The sequence below is a fragment of the Ranitomeya imitator genome, chromosome 2, assembly GCF_032444005.1.
Source record: "Ranitomeya imitator isolate aRanImi1 chromosome 2, aRanImi1.pri, whole genome shotgun sequence".
NCBI lineage: Eukaryota > Metazoa > Chordata > Amphibia > Anura > Dendrobatidae > Ranitomeya > Ranitomeya imitator.
Window position 1 is genome coordinate 524,916,361 of NC_091283.1, and position 14,999 is coordinate 524,931,359.

Genomic DNA, 14,999 nt, shown 5'->3' on the forward strand with positions numbered 1-14,999 from the left:
GAAAGGTTACTGTGTAAAGCAAAAAAAAGACGATTGGGCATCTTGAAATCTAGCATGTCCTGATCCTTTTGTTCTTAGTCAGGACACCTTCATACACATTAGATGGTACTCTGGTCCTGTTGAAATAAGTCATTTTGGCCAGTGTTCAACAAATTTGTCTGGGGGCCTTTAGAGAAATTCCAGTGACAGAAGCCAGTATCTATCTTATTATTCTGGCAGTAAAAGCACTGCTGTAAGGCCCAATTAATCAGATGATGGTTTTCCGTTTGTCAGCTGCTTCCCATGTGATATTTCCACCCACCCGGGAGACTTATATCCACCCACCCAAGAGACTTCTGACTTTGCTTTGTCCCTTTGTTCTCAACTGATCTATGAAGAATTTTCCCTATTATATTCACGACATTCAGAACTGCTTGTTGTATGTAGTATAGTACTAGACGTATTCTCACTGATCTTTACCTGGTCACAAGGCAGGTTCAGAGGTCCTTTCCCTTCAATGTGTTGATGTACTTACAATTTTATTTTCAAGGCTAATGTACAGGGCTATAATGTGGTATCCTTAAAGGTTTGTGGCTCCACTCTCAGTATGAGGGCTCCTACCAAACTTACGGTAAGTAGAAAAAAAAAAAAAAGTCCGATATCAGTCCAAAAAAGTGGACCGAGTGTTATGCAAGGGTCATGTGATTTTCATGCGAGTACAATGCGATTTTTGTTACCTAGCATCCGAATGCGATCCGATTGCATTGCGATTTTAACATGAGCTTTTACACTGTGTAATTCTGTCATTTAAACAGTTTTCCGAGGAAGTATTCTTCAATATCTATAGATGGATAGATATCTGAATGAGATGTAAAGTCAGTGCTTTACCTGTGTAGCTTACTATAGATATATTTTTATTACTAAATAATTTCCTGAAAAAACGGACCTGGGGTCCCCTTAAGTTTTATTCACCTGTAGAGGGAAAGCAGACAGCTGGGGCCAGATGTGTATAACCTGGGAAGGGGATAATAAACATGCATCTTCCCAGTCTATTAATGTCAGCTCAAAGCAGTATACTTAGCCTTTACTTGTTATTAAAATGGGGACACCCCCCAAAAAATGACTAAAGGTCCCCCCCTATAATTAATAACCTGCATAGGCTAGGTAGACAGCTGTGGGATGATATTAGTAGGCTAGGAAGGAGCCATGGATTTTGGCCCCATCCCAGACAAAGAACAACAGCTCTCAACCACCCCAGAAATGGCGCATCCATAAGATGCCCCAATTATGGCACTCCATAATTAACAGTTTGCCGAAAGGCAACAGATCCCTTAACTAAATATTAGCGTTTATTATTAACTACTAAAGGAAACTAAAAACCTTAAAACTAGCACAGAGTCCGTTTCACTTGGTGGACTCCAGCGTATTAGTAATGGAATAATCTTTCGTCCTATTTATAGTGCTAATAGTCCTACCTATATACATGTCATTTCATTCATGTGGATCAAGGTGCGGCTGCTACTTATATACTATATATATATTGCCCCAAGAGAGTTCACTGACGTGCTATTAAAAACTGCCCTAAGCCTCCCCAGCATGTTTCACCAGTACCACTGGCATCATCAGGGGATTGAGGCTATATTGTGACTATACACTGGTCAAAAACATAAAGGGAACACTTAAACAACAGAATATAACTCCAAGTAAATCAAACTTCTGTGAAATTAAACTGTCCACTTAGGAAGCAACACTCTTTGACAATCAATTTCACATGCTGTTGTGCAAATGGAATAGACAACAGATGGAAATTATTGGCAATTATCAAGACACCCTCAATAAAGGAGTGGTTCTACAAGTGGGGACCACAGACCACATCTCAGTACCAATGCTTTCTGGCTGATGTTTTGGTCACTTTTGAATGTTGGTTGTGCTTTCACACTCATGGTTGCATGAGACAGACTCTACAACCCACACAAGTGGCTCAGGTAGTGCAGCTCATCCAGGATGGCAGCTGTGGCAAGATCGTTTGCTGTGTCTGTCAGCGTAGTGTCCAGAGGCTGGAGGCGCTATCAAGAGACATGCCAGTACACCAGGAGACGTGGAGGGGGCCGTAGGAGGGCAACAACCCAGCAGCAGGACCGCTACCTCAGCCTTTGTGCAAGGAGGAGCGCTGCCAGAGCCCTGCAAAATGACCTCCAGCAGGCCACAAATGTGCATGTGTCTGCACAAACGGTTAGAGACCGACTCAATGAGGATGGTCTGAGTGTCCGACTTCCACAGATGGGGGTTGTGCTCTCAGCCCAACACCATGCAGGACGCTTGGCATTTGCCACAGAACACCAGGACTGGCAAATTTGCCACTGGCGCCCTGTGCTTTTCACAGATGAAAGAAGGTTCACACTGAGCACATGTGACAGACGTGGCAGAGTCTGGAGACGCCATGGAGAGCGATCTGCTGCCTACAGCATCCTTCAGCATGACCGGTTTCGCAGTGGGTCAGTAATGGCGTGGGGTGGCATTTCTTTGGAGGGCCGCACAGCCCTCCATGTGCTCGCCAGAGGTAGCCTGACTGCCATTTGGTTCCGAGATGAGATCCTCAGACCCCTTGTGAGACCATATGCGGTTGGCCCTGGGTTCCTCCTAATGCAGGACAATGCCAGACCTCATGTGGTTGGAGTGCGTCAGCAGTTCCTGCAAGATGGAGGCATTGAAGCTATGCACTGGCCCACCCGTTCCCCAGACCTGAATCCGATTGAAAACATCTGGGACATCATGTCTCGCACCATCCACCAACTTCACGTTGCACCACAGACTGTTCAGTAGTTGGCGGATGCTTTAGTCCAGGTCTGGGAGGAGATCCCTCAGGAGACTATCTGCCGCCTCATCAGGAGCATGCCCAGGCGTTGTAGGGAGGTCATACAGGCACGTGGAGGCCACACACACTACTGAGCATCATTTACTTGTCTTGAGGCATTTCCACTGAAGTAGGATCAGCCTGTAATTTGATTTCCCACTTTGATTTTGAGTATCATTCCAAATTCAGACCTCCATGGGATATTAATTTTGATTTACATTGATCATTTTTATGTTTTATACTTCTCAACGCATTCCACTATGTAATGAATAAAGATTTGCATCTGGAATATTTAATTCAGTGATATCTAGGATGTGGTATTTTAGTGTTCCCTTTATTTTTTTGAGCAGTGTATATTGTGCATTCATAAGATGGGCCAATTCTGGCACTTGGCCTCGCTCTTCCCACTTGCCCTGTGGCGGTGGCAAGTGGGGTGATAGCTGGGGGGGGGGGTTGGTGTCTGCTTTGCATTAGCAGTCCGACATCAAGCTCAGTGGTTAGTATAGTGGAGAGATGTCTATAAAACATCCCCATTACTAACCCCATTGTCACATAGTAAAGAAAAAGTACCCTGAATAAAGTCCTTTATTTGAAATAATGACACAGACTCCTTTATTGAATTAAAACTAAGCAAACACTTTTATATTCACCTTTACACTCAATCCATTGAAGCCCATGTCTCCTGTATAAAAAAGTAATAAAGCAACATAATTCTCACCTGTCCACGACTTGAAGATAATCCTCCGATACCCATGTCCCCTGTAAAAGAGTTAAAAAGAAAAACAAAAAACAAAAAAAAAAAACACTTATTCCTCACACCTCCGATGGGAAGATAGTAATCCATGTTGTCCATAGACTGCTCTAGCTGTGCTATATCTACTTGGCATGCTGAACACTGGCATGATGCGAAATTTCAGCATGTCAGGAAGTAGAGACACTGAGGTGCGCGTGCATGCGCAGTTCAGTGCCTTGTGACAGGTAAAAAGGTGAGAGGAGTTCATATCTAATGAACTCTGTTCACCTAAATGGCATTAGCGTGAGCGCCGTGGAAAAGTTCTCACAGCGCTGACGTTATTGTGGTGAAAAAAAAAATGTATTGGTTCCTGAACTCCAATGACCTTTCTGACTGCATCGGGAGCACAAGAACTTTCTCACGCTCGCGGTGATGTCAGTGAGTTGAAAGGAGTTCATTGGATGTGAACTCCTCTCACCTTCTTCCTGCCAGCTCAGTGTCTCTGTTTCCTGACATGCTGAATGCTCGCCTGATGCCAGCATTCAGCGTTCCAAGAAGATTTGCCGAGCTAGCATCAGCTATGGACAGAATGGAATATTATATTCATGTCGTGGACAGGTGAGGATTATGTTGCTTTATTTTTATTTTTTCACAGTGGACATGGGCTTCAAAGCATTGGGCGTAAAGCCGTCTGTCAATATTTCAAATAAAGGACTTTATTCTGTTTGTTTTTTTTGTTTTTTTTTACAATTTGACTATGGAGTTAGTAATGGGGGTGTCTTATAGACTCCCCTCCATTACTAATCCCTGGGCTTCATGTCACCTGATAATACAAAGGTGACATCAACCCCCCAACTGTGACCCCACTTACTACCACCAACTGGGTTAGTGGGAAGAGCAAGGCTAAGTGCCAGAATTGGCCTGTCTTATGGATGCACAATTTCTGGGGTGACACTAAGCTGATTTTTTTTTTTTTTAGTCTGGGAGGGGGTCAGTATCCATGGTCCCTTCCTATCCTATTGATATCAGCCCGCAGCGGTCTGCCTAGCCTTTGCTGGTTACTAATTCTAGGGGGACCTTACCTCATTGGTTTTTTTTTTCGGGAAGTCTCCATTTTAACCCCTTTCTGACCTCGGATGGGATAGTACGTCCGAGGTCAGATCCCCTGCTTTGATGTGGGCTTCAGGGGTGGCAAATGATCCCCTTATCACTGGGATCCTGGAGATCTGTCTCTGATTTCCATTTACCTTGTAACATCTGACATTAGTTTGGCTTCATGGACTAACAACATTTACTGCTTTAATGGCAGAGTACATACATTGCAAGTTCGGCCTACTTTTGTATCTCTGCTCTGGATAAGCAAGCTTGGTCAGTCAAGCTAAAAGGAGGTCCATGGCATGTTGATCAAGGTGGCAAAATAGTGCAGTGAGCCCTTGGCCATGCCATGGGTGCACCAGAGGCCCTTATTTGCATATGAAATCCGTTTTTCTTCCAACTAAAGTTACACACAGGGATGAGCATCATAGAGGATAAGTCCCCTACAGGACTGTATAAGTAGACTGTCAAGTTTTTGGGGTGACAGACTTTTTAACTGCGCAGTGTTTATTACTGATGTAGCCTGCAGACTTATCCAAATACATTTTGTAGCTGAATAGATGAGTCTTAATGATATTTATTTACATTTGTGCCATCTTTTATGTCCATACAGACTTCTTACTCTGTTTATTTGGGTAATAAGCATTGGCAAGGCTTCATGGATATCATATTCAGTTGGTCTCCTGCATGGGGAGAAGGTGATATTTCCTTTATTGACAGAACAGTGTAGTATTTCATTACTCTGAGCAGATATTTGTATAAATCAGTGTTAGATCTACAGGGAGTCATTTACATTAGAAAGAGTTTCACATCTCTGAATCACAGATGTCCAATGTGTGGGTTACAACCCTGAGCACAGGCAGAATCTGTTTAGGGGGTCTTTAGATATCTTAAAAGGGACTCTGTAAGCACAAGATGACTGTTTAAACGAAGTCTCACCGCTCAGTGTTGCGCAGCAGGTCCTATCATTAGTGATGAGCGAATATACTCGTTACTCGAGATTTCTCGAGCACGCTCGGGGGTCCTTCGAGTATTTTTTAGTGCTCGGAGATTTAGTTTTTCTTGCCGCAGCTGAATGATTTACATCTGTTAGCATAAGTACATGTTGGGGTTGCCTGGTTGCTAGGGAACCCCCACATGTACTTATGCTGGCTAACAGATGTAAATCATTCAGCTGCGGCAAGAAAAACTAAATCTCCGAGCACTAAAAAAATACTCGGAGGGCTACCGAGCGTGCCCGAGAAATCTCGAGTAACGAGTATGGTATATTCGCTCATCACTACCAATCATTTAATTCCACCTTTTCATCTCCTGGATTTCTAGAAAAAGAGGAGATGGGTGGAAAACAAGCAGGTGGGAAGGTATATTTAAATGACTGGCCCCACTGTGAGTCATTCTGTGCTGACAGTCGCTATAAAATGTTTTGTTTGGAACGAGCCTTTTTCAGATGTCTTATAGAACAGTGCCTTGTACATTCCTGCTGACAAAAAGAGAGGAAACCTTCTCACCTGTTGGTCTCCCACCACTCCTCTGTTCTGCATGAAGGGAGAGCAACTGGGGATCGGCAAGTAAAAGGTACTGTTTCTTTTACTTTAGCTATAGCCAGTTTGCCATTGTTGTATTTAAAAAAAAAAAATAAAAAATACAGGGGGTGGAAAGCTCCTTTAGGCTAAGGGTATGTGCACACGATGCAGATTTAGTGCAGAACTGCAGCAGATTTTTCTGCTGCAGAACTGCACTGTGATTTACAGTACAATGTAAATCAATGTGAAAAAAAAAAGCTGTGCACATGGTGCAGAAAAATCTGCGCAGAAACGCTGCAGATTTCAAAGAAGTGCATGTCGCTTCTTTTGTGCAGTTCTGCAGCGTTTCTGCGCAGATTTTTCTGCACCATGTGCACAGCTTTTTTTTTTTCACATTGATTTACATTGTACTGTGCAGAAACTGCATAGAAACTGCATCAAATATGCAGATGCAGATTTAGTGCAGAAAATTCTGCACCACATTTCCTACGTGTGCACATAGCCTTAAAGGGGTTGTCTACTGCTAGGACAACCCCTTCTTGATCTAAATGTTTGTCCCTGATAAAACAGAAAAGCCTATACTTGCCTCCTTTTGGCGGCACCGTTCTAGTGGAGTCGACACTCATGGTCCTGGCGGCATCACTGTCCCCATCTTCTGTCGAATTGAATATGAAGAGGAAATCATGGCTACGGCTGATACCTGACTTCCTCTACTTTTTCAATTCAACAGAAGGCGGGGCCAGTGACGCCAGCGCTGATGGTCTCCAGGCTCGCTTGTCAAAGCAACCGCACAGGAGCCCCGGAGAGAGCGAGTGCCAACACTGCTGGAATGGTATCAGCGCACAATGCGAGTATAACATTTTTTATTTTATCGGGGCCAAGCATGGGGTATGAGAAAGATTTGTCCAAGTAGTGGACAACTTCTCTAAAGCACCACTCCAGTGGTTTTTTTTTTTAATTTTATTTCAGAGCTGGAGTGGTGCCATTAGTCCTAAGTTCCCTTATTATGCTTATCAGCTGCCATCTTCAGCTGTTCCCAGTGTGTCTCTGGTCCAGATCCGCCATCTGAAAGATCAGATCGGAGTCCACAGTAATGGTCACAAGCTCTCCGTGTAGAGGGCTTTGTTCTGGCTCTCATAGACTTAGATTGCGTTGTGACTTCCGACTCGCCCAGCGATAAAGAAGGTGACATCCTGTAGAGGCCAGCCGGAGCACACTGGGAAGTATGACACTAGGGTTGGGGGACTTAGGTTAGTTGTACCACTGCAGCGCTGGAATAAAAAAAAACCTGCTGAAGTGGTGCTTTAACATACTGTAGTTCTTATTATAAAAAGGTGCTTTCCTAAAAGCAACACTTGCTTCTCTTTTCTGTGGCTAATAGTTAAGGCCTTGAGTGTGGGATTTCCCTCTGTTTTTATTTTCTCATAGGGTATTTAAAAATGTATTTTCTAATCCAGACTACCCCTTTATGCATTAAGGGGAACCTGTCACCAGGTTTGGCCGATAAGAGATACGGCCATCACCTTTCAGGGCTGATATACAGCATTCTATAATGCTGTACAGGTGCATCTCACAAAATTAGGATATCATCAAAAAGTTAATTTATTTCAGTTCTTCAATACAAAAAGTGAAACTCATATATTATATAGAGTTATTACAAACAGAGTTATCAATTGCATGTGTTTATTTCTGTTAATGTTGATGGTTATGGTTTACAGCCAGTGAAAACCCAAAAGTCATTATCTCAGAAAATTAGAATACTATATAACACCAGCTTGAAAAATGTTTTTAAAATCCAAAATGTTGGCCTACTGAAATGTATGTTTAGTAAATGCTCTCAATACTTGGTCGGGCTCCTTTGGCATAAATTACTGCATCAATGCAGCGTGGAGGCGATCAGTCTGTGGCACTGCTGAGGTGTTATGGAAGCCCAGGTTGCTTTGATAGCAGCCTTCAGCTCGTCTGCATTGTTGGGTCTGGTGTCTCTCATCTTCCGCTTTACAATACCCCATAGATTCTCTATGGAGTTAAGGTCAGGCGAGTTTGCTGGTCAATCAATCAGTGATACTGTTTTTAAACCAGGTATTGGTGCTTTTGGCGGTATGGACAGGTGCCAAGTCCTGATGGAGAATGAAATTTCCATCTCCAAAAAGCTTGTCGGCAGAGGGAAGCATGAAGTACTTTAAAACTTCCTGGTAGACGGCTGCGCTGACTTTGGTTTTGCTAAAACACAGTGGACCTACACCAGCAGATGACATGGCTCCCCAAACCTTCACTGATTGTATATCTGCCTCCAGCCCGATCTGTAAGAGAAGAAAAATAACTTTTATTATACTCACCTGCGGGGCGGTCCGGTCTGAAGGGCATCTCTGGTATTGGTCTGGCGCCTCCCATCTTACGATCCCCGCCTTCATGCTTGCTTCGTGTGGATGACGCATCCCTTCGTCATCCACACAGTCTCCTCGGCACAGTACTCCTGCGACGGCGCACTTCTCTGACCTGTTGAGGGCAGAGCAAAGTACTGCAATGCTCATGCGCCGGGGCTCTTTGACCTTTCCCAGCACCTGGGCACTGCAGTACTTTGCTCTGCCCTCAACATCCACGTCATCCACACAAAGCGCCAGACCAAGATCGGTGACGCCCATTGGACCGGGCCACCCTGTAGGTGAGTATAATAAAAGTTATTTTCTTCTCTTGCAGGTCGGGTTGGGGGCAGATACACAGCATTTATAGAATGCTGTATATCAGCCCCGTTAACTATGCACTGAGCTATGATTGAACCTGTCGGACGTGCGTTATTTTCCTCCTGGCAGGGTTTTCAGTGTGGCGGCTGAACGGTGTCAGAATGCTATTGACCTGCAGATTAACCCTATATCTGCAGGTAATGAGTTTTTTTTTTTTTTAATATGACAGGTTCCCTTTTAATGGGACTTTTGTAACCAGGGTGGATTGATTTAAATCACGCCGATTTAAATCATGATTTAAATCACGATTTAAATCAAAAGATTTTTTTCTATTTAAATCGGATCGATTTAAATCATGATTTTAATCATGATTTAAATCACTGATTTAAATCAAAAGGTTTTTTTTAATATAAATCACGATTAAAATGAGAAGTGAGAGCAGTGCGCATGTGCGCCCATAGTTACACGGACGAAACTAGGGGCAACGATCTAACGCCAGGGTGAGGGGGGGACCCCAAAGTAAGTAAAAATCTTTTTTGTTTTACTATATGGCAATAGGTAGGTGTTTAAAAGCAGCATGTCTTAATTGTATAAACTATTAATAGCCTCCACATTTTGTTCATACTGCCCCTTTAATTCCACACTTCTAGCTTGGTTTCACTTTTGGTTTAGTTTCTTTTTCCATTCAGTTGACATGCCCAAACTTGTTGGATAGTCAGCAGTACTTGGCTGTAGTAACAATCAAACTTCATAAGTGATCTGTGTGAGCCATGGCAGGTCGTAAGAGAGACCCTATTTGGGTTCATTTTGTTGAGATGCCAGCAGCAGATCTTGGAAAGAAAGGTGCAAGAGCAAAGTGCAAATACTGTCAAAAGGATATCCAAGGACTTGTTTGCCGTTTGAAATCACATTATGAAAACTGCAACCAGAAGGGAAATGAAGATGTTGATAGTGATACAACTAATGTCAATGAACCCCCACAGCTTCTTATGCACCAGGAGCCTAGTACTAGTAAGTCTGGCAATTACAACCTATTTTTTTAACAGACATTTTACTGGGATGGTTAAAGTCTATGAAAAGAGAAATTTCTAGCACTAGTAGTTCTGGAGTATAGAATTTAAATTTATGTTAAGGCAATATTTCACAGAAAATTAACGCTAAAGGACATGTGCACCTTTATTTTTTTAAGGTGCACATTTCCTCCCCCCCCGCAGCGCTCTTACCTCCGATCCCCGCAGCGCTGAGATCCGTGGCTTCGTTTTGACCGTCCGCCTCCCGTCCTCCGGTTGCGGCCTACTCGCAGTGATCCAGCGGCGTGACGTCAGCGGGCCGCACGCTCCATTGAAATGAATGGAGGCGCGCTCGCGGACGGGCAGAACGAAGCCACGGATCCCCGCAGCGCTGACATCGGAGGTAAGAGAGCTGCGGGGGGAGGACATGTGCACACTGCACCTTAAAAAATAAAGGTGCACATGTCCTTTAAGTAAAAATAAAGTGTGTATACGCTTATTTTTTTTTTTATTGTAGGCTGCAATTCACTTTTGAAGTCTGCCAAATTGACCATTTTTTAAAAAAAACATTTTTAAAACTTTTGTGACATAATTTTTTTCAGTTGCTCTGATATTAGTTACCAGTATTACAGCAACTTCACCGGAAAACTTGAGTAGCATAACTTTTGAGACAGCCCTTATAGGACGAGGACCATTACATTGTTCAAAAAGTTTGTTTCAAAATATTTTCGTTATATTTCTTCAAATACGCAGTCGATTTATATTTTTAATTTCTGTGCTTTCAGGGTCAAATATGGCTTGTGCTGCACGTGACAATCAATATCTGGGTACAACTTCAACAAAGCAGCCCCAAAAAAAACTTTGCGTGCAAAGTGTAGAAAAATTCATCTTAAAGACTACGACGAGCCAGAAAGAACATTTTGATGAATTAATTGCTAAATTCATATTTGCAACCAATTCTTCTTTCCGACTAGTTGAGCACCCATTGTTTGTACAAATGATCGAAGGAATTAGACCAGGCTACAAACCACCAAGTAGATTTGATATCTCAGGAAAACATCTTCAGGCTGTATACGACATAGAAAGAGCGGCTTGTACAAAATATTTGAAAGACAAGGTTGTTAACATGAGCTTGGATGGTTGGAGCAACATCCACAACGACCCCATAATTTGCACTTGTGTCACAACAGAAGATGGTGAAACTTACCTTACAGACACAATCGACACATCTGGAAATTCACATACTGCTGAATATTTACTTGAAATTGCTAAGAACTCAATTCACCAATGCCAAGAACAGTTTGGATGTAAAGTAAGGAGCTTAGTTACTGATAACGCAAGCAATGTGGCAAAAATGCGAGCGGAACTGGCACATGAGGATGACACAAATGTCATTACATACGGTTGTTCTGCCCATTTGTTGCATCTTTTGGCAAAAGACCTGCATATTTCGAGTGTCAAGGAACATGTTGTAGAAATTGTTAAATATTTCCGCAATAATCATTTTGCACATGCAACCTACAAGGAAATGGGAGGACTGAAGTTGGTTCTACCACAAGATGTTAGATGGAATACCTTGGCTGACTGCTTGGAAATGTTTATTAACAACTGGTCAAAATTACTGTCCATTTGCGAAACACATCGGGATAAAATTGATGCTAATATACGAAGCAAAGTATTAAATCTTGGTGTGAAGAGAAATGCCGAGGACCTTTTGGAAAGGTTAAAGCCAATATCGATTGCGTTGGATAAAATGCAGAAAGATACTGCAACCATAGCTGATGCCACAGAAGTTTGGAAAGATTTAGAAGGTTCTCTAGATCGCTTGAACCTCTCAAACAATGTAAAGGTTGCAATACAGCACCGCAAGGACCAAGCATTAAAAGAAGAACACTATTTAGCCAATATCTTGCATCCCATCTACAGAGGGAAAAAATTATCTGAGGCGGAAATCAACTCTGCAATGGAGTGGCTCGCCAATACTAACCATGACATTGTGGCAACTGTGCTGAAATTGAAGTGTGAATCTGCACCATTTCAAAAATACATGTTTGCAGATAACGTCGTTAATGAACTAAAACCACTGGACTGGTGGAAGTCGCAATCACTTGTTCTTCCAGCAAAGATAATAAATCTAGCTACTCAGCTACTGACTGCATCGGCTTCATCCGCAGGAGTAGAGAGATTGTTTTCTTCATTTGGTTTTGTGCACAGCCACACAACAGTCCGAAACCGCTTAGGAACTGCTAAAGCAGGACAACTGGTTTTCCTATTAAAAGTCCTAAATAAACAGTAGGCTTAAAGGACTGATGTATTCACTGAAGACGTTTGCTTACTTCAAACGTTAGAGATAGGCTATTGTTAAAAAGTACTTACTCTCTGTAGTTCAATTCTGAGTGTTTAATAGTGCAAATAAAAATTATTAGGTTTCATAATCAACTGTTTTAATATTTTTATTTGTGTAAAACAATTAGATTTGCAAAAAGACAAAGTTTTGCTTGTGTACAACTTGATTAAAAAATCTGATTTAAATCAAATGATTTAAATCAAAAAAATCGGATTTAAATCAAAAAAATCTGATTTTTTTGATTTTTTTTTTAAAAAAATCAAGATTTTTATCCACCCTGTTTGTAACCCATTCACAACATTGGCGTTATCCGTTTTTGCCTTTCAGTTTTTTGCTCCCCTTCTTCCCAGAGTCATAACTTTTAATTTTTAATTTTTTGGTCAATATGGCCGTGTTCAGGCTTTTTTTTTGCGGGACGAGTTTTACTTTTGAACTACAAAATTGTATTTACCATATGATGTACTGGAAAACGGGGAAAAATAATTCCCAAGCGCAGTTCCACAATTCTATTTTTTTTTTTTTTACCATGTTCACGAAATTCCAAAGCTGACCTGCCAATATGATTCTTCATGTTATTACGAGTTCACAGATACCAAAGGTTCTGTTTTATTCAAGTGGTGAAAAAAACCTCAACAAAGTTTGCAAAGAAAAACAACTCTATTTTTCGAGAACTGTAGCGTCTCCATTTTTTCTTATCTGAGCCCGGGTGGGTGCTTATTTTTTGCGCGCCGAGCTGACATTTTTATTGATACTGTTTTGGTGTAGATAAGATCTTTTGATAGTCTGTTATTGCATTTTATTGCAATATTGCGGTGACCAAAAAAACTTAATTCTGGCATTTAGATTTTTTTGTGCCATTTACTGATTGGATTAATTATTTTTATATTTTGATTGAGTGTTTCTGAACACAACGATACCAAATATGTCAATCCATCGGCAACCCGTGGTCATGTGACATGGGCGGGGTTTGTGACGCACTTCCAGTGTGAGCATGTTAAATACTGCTGTCAGAGATTGACAGCGGCATTTAACATGTTAACAGCTGCAGGTGGATTGTGATTCCACCTGTGGCTGTTAGGGGCACATGTCGGCTGATTTCATCAACTGACATGTGCCAGAAACATGCTGGCTCAGCGCTGGAGCCCTTATGGAGTGCCTATATATCATAGGTCGTAAAGGGGTTAAGAGAAAACACTGATTGAAGCCAAGGTTTTCCTTTTGACACTTTGTTTGGTTACGGGCATTGTAATGTTTTCCTACACGTTCTCATGGTGTACAATCTGATATACAGCATAAACCTTCTCTGTCTTCCAAAATTGGCGTTCTCTGTAGTCTAACTTGTTTATTAGTCATCAAATGGGTGTATAGAATATAAATGTATGAATGTGGATGGTAAAACAGATATACTTTATCCAGGATACTGGAGTTTAGTACCATAATGCAGGAGAAAGTTTTATACAACTGTTCTGCTAGATTGCTTCATACAAATGACTATTTGACCAGGACCTTCTTACCCAAAATGTATTCGTTTCTCCCACAATGCAATTGATTGCTTTAATGAAAAAACAAAATGTAATACAATTCATTGTCAGCAGATAGTGCTATTACCACATTAGACCTCACTAACAGAGCATTACAGCTAATTTAAAGTGACAACAGTAATTTTAACATAGTCTTTTGCCCTATTGAGCAGAACCTGCATTGTCCATCACTTTTAATATTTTTTTCTTTTATATGGATTGGCTGTAAAAAGTTATCACTTTTACTTGCATATTGTGGTGCCACCTGGTGTTCAAAGTGAATAACAATTGTCATGACTTGTTTTGCTAATCCTGGGTTGATCAAGGGGTTGGACATTATGACCCTGGAGGTCTCCAACACTATCATTTTCTGATTCTATGTCTATCTGTAGAACTGAATGCTGCTAGTCAAACATATCCTAGGCAACAAACTGTAAATAAGGAAAAGGGTTAAAATTTGAAGAATGGCTAAAAAAATTTAAAAATTTAAATGGCAAAATTGCTTGTATTTATAGTCGCACTCTGGCTCTAACTATGTATTTATGAACATGGGAATATCCCTTTAAGAAAAAATGGCAGTGACTATGGAATGATTTTACACTACATGTGTGTCCTAACTAGTCATCTTTTATGACACATATGTATGGTAAGAAAATGTTAATATCAAGTGATTCATAAATTGAATAAGTCACTAAGTTTTTGCTTTGTAATGTGCGAGCAGTATGATGTAAGGCTGAGACCCTGATTCCAATGATGTACCAGCTACTGGCCTGTTGCTCTTTCAATAAAATCAGTGTTTTATCAGCAGGAGATTATCAGTACAGGACTAGGTGTCTCCTTCCTCCTAGTCAACTGCTCTGTGTAACCCTTCCCCCCCCCACTGATTAGCAATTTTCTGCCTTTTTCCACAGAGGGCTGCCAATCACTGATGTGGCTGGAGTTATACAGGGCTCAAAATTTAATTAGAACTGATAGATCTGTAGCAGAGGAAACAGTGAATGTATCAAAATGACAGTATGCAGGCCGACAAGTGACACATCGCTGGAATCGGGTCTTGTCGCTGTCTGGAAGACATCCCCTTTTAGAAAGCTTCCAAAACTGAACTTTTACCTCCAGTTGTATATCCTCCATTTCAGGGAACCCATTATGGATTTTAATTATTTTTGGTGTCGCTTCACAACAGTTTCTGGTGAGGTTAACACTGTGCCTTTCTGAGTATCTTATTATATGAATTGCTATGTATAGGTTTGTTTA

General features: G+C 41.5%; 2 protein-coding genes across 8 annotated transcripts in view; both read left to right on the top strand.

Moving 5' to 3' along the window:
• ATP6V0A1 (ATPase H+ transporting V0 subunit a1) overlaps positions 1 to 14,999 on the top strand; it is a 136,650-nt gene that overhangs the window by 41,178 nt on the left and 80,473 nt on the right. The window contains exon 1 of one of the 7 annotated variants that reach the window (XM_069751821.1): positions 14,657 to 14,934. The exons of 5 other annotated variants lie outside the window; for them this stretch is intronic. The gene's annotated coding sequence lies outside the window, so the exon portion shown is untranslated. Of the gene's footprint in view, positions 1 to 14,656; positions 14,935 to 14,999 lie in introns of those variants that run through there. One more of the 7 variants, XM_069751818.1, reaches the window with a different exon arrangement.
• LOC138664834 (uncharacterized) lies at positions 9,518 to 12,313 on the top strand. Its single transcript, XM_069751824.1, has 2 exons — positions 9,518 to 9,879; positions 10,664 to 12,313. Exons 1-2 carry the CDS (start codon positions 9,639 to 9,641, stop codon positions 12,172 to 12,174), a joined length of 1,752 nt encoding a protein of 583 aa, XP_069607925.1. The 5' UTR covers positions 9,518 to 9,638; the 3' UTR covers positions 12,175 to 12,313.

What these genes read in the sequence shown, in the direction of transcription:
- LOC138664834 (XM_069751824.1), top strand. Translation starts at nt 9,639, where the DNA reads ATGGCAGGTCGTAAGAGAGACCCTATTTGGGTTCATTTTGTTGAGATG. An exon ending in GCACCAGGAGCCTAGTACTA is followed by an intron (nt 9,880 to 10,663) that starts GTAAGTCTGGCA and finishes CTGTGCTTTCAG; the next exon opens with GGTCAAATATGGCTTGTGCT.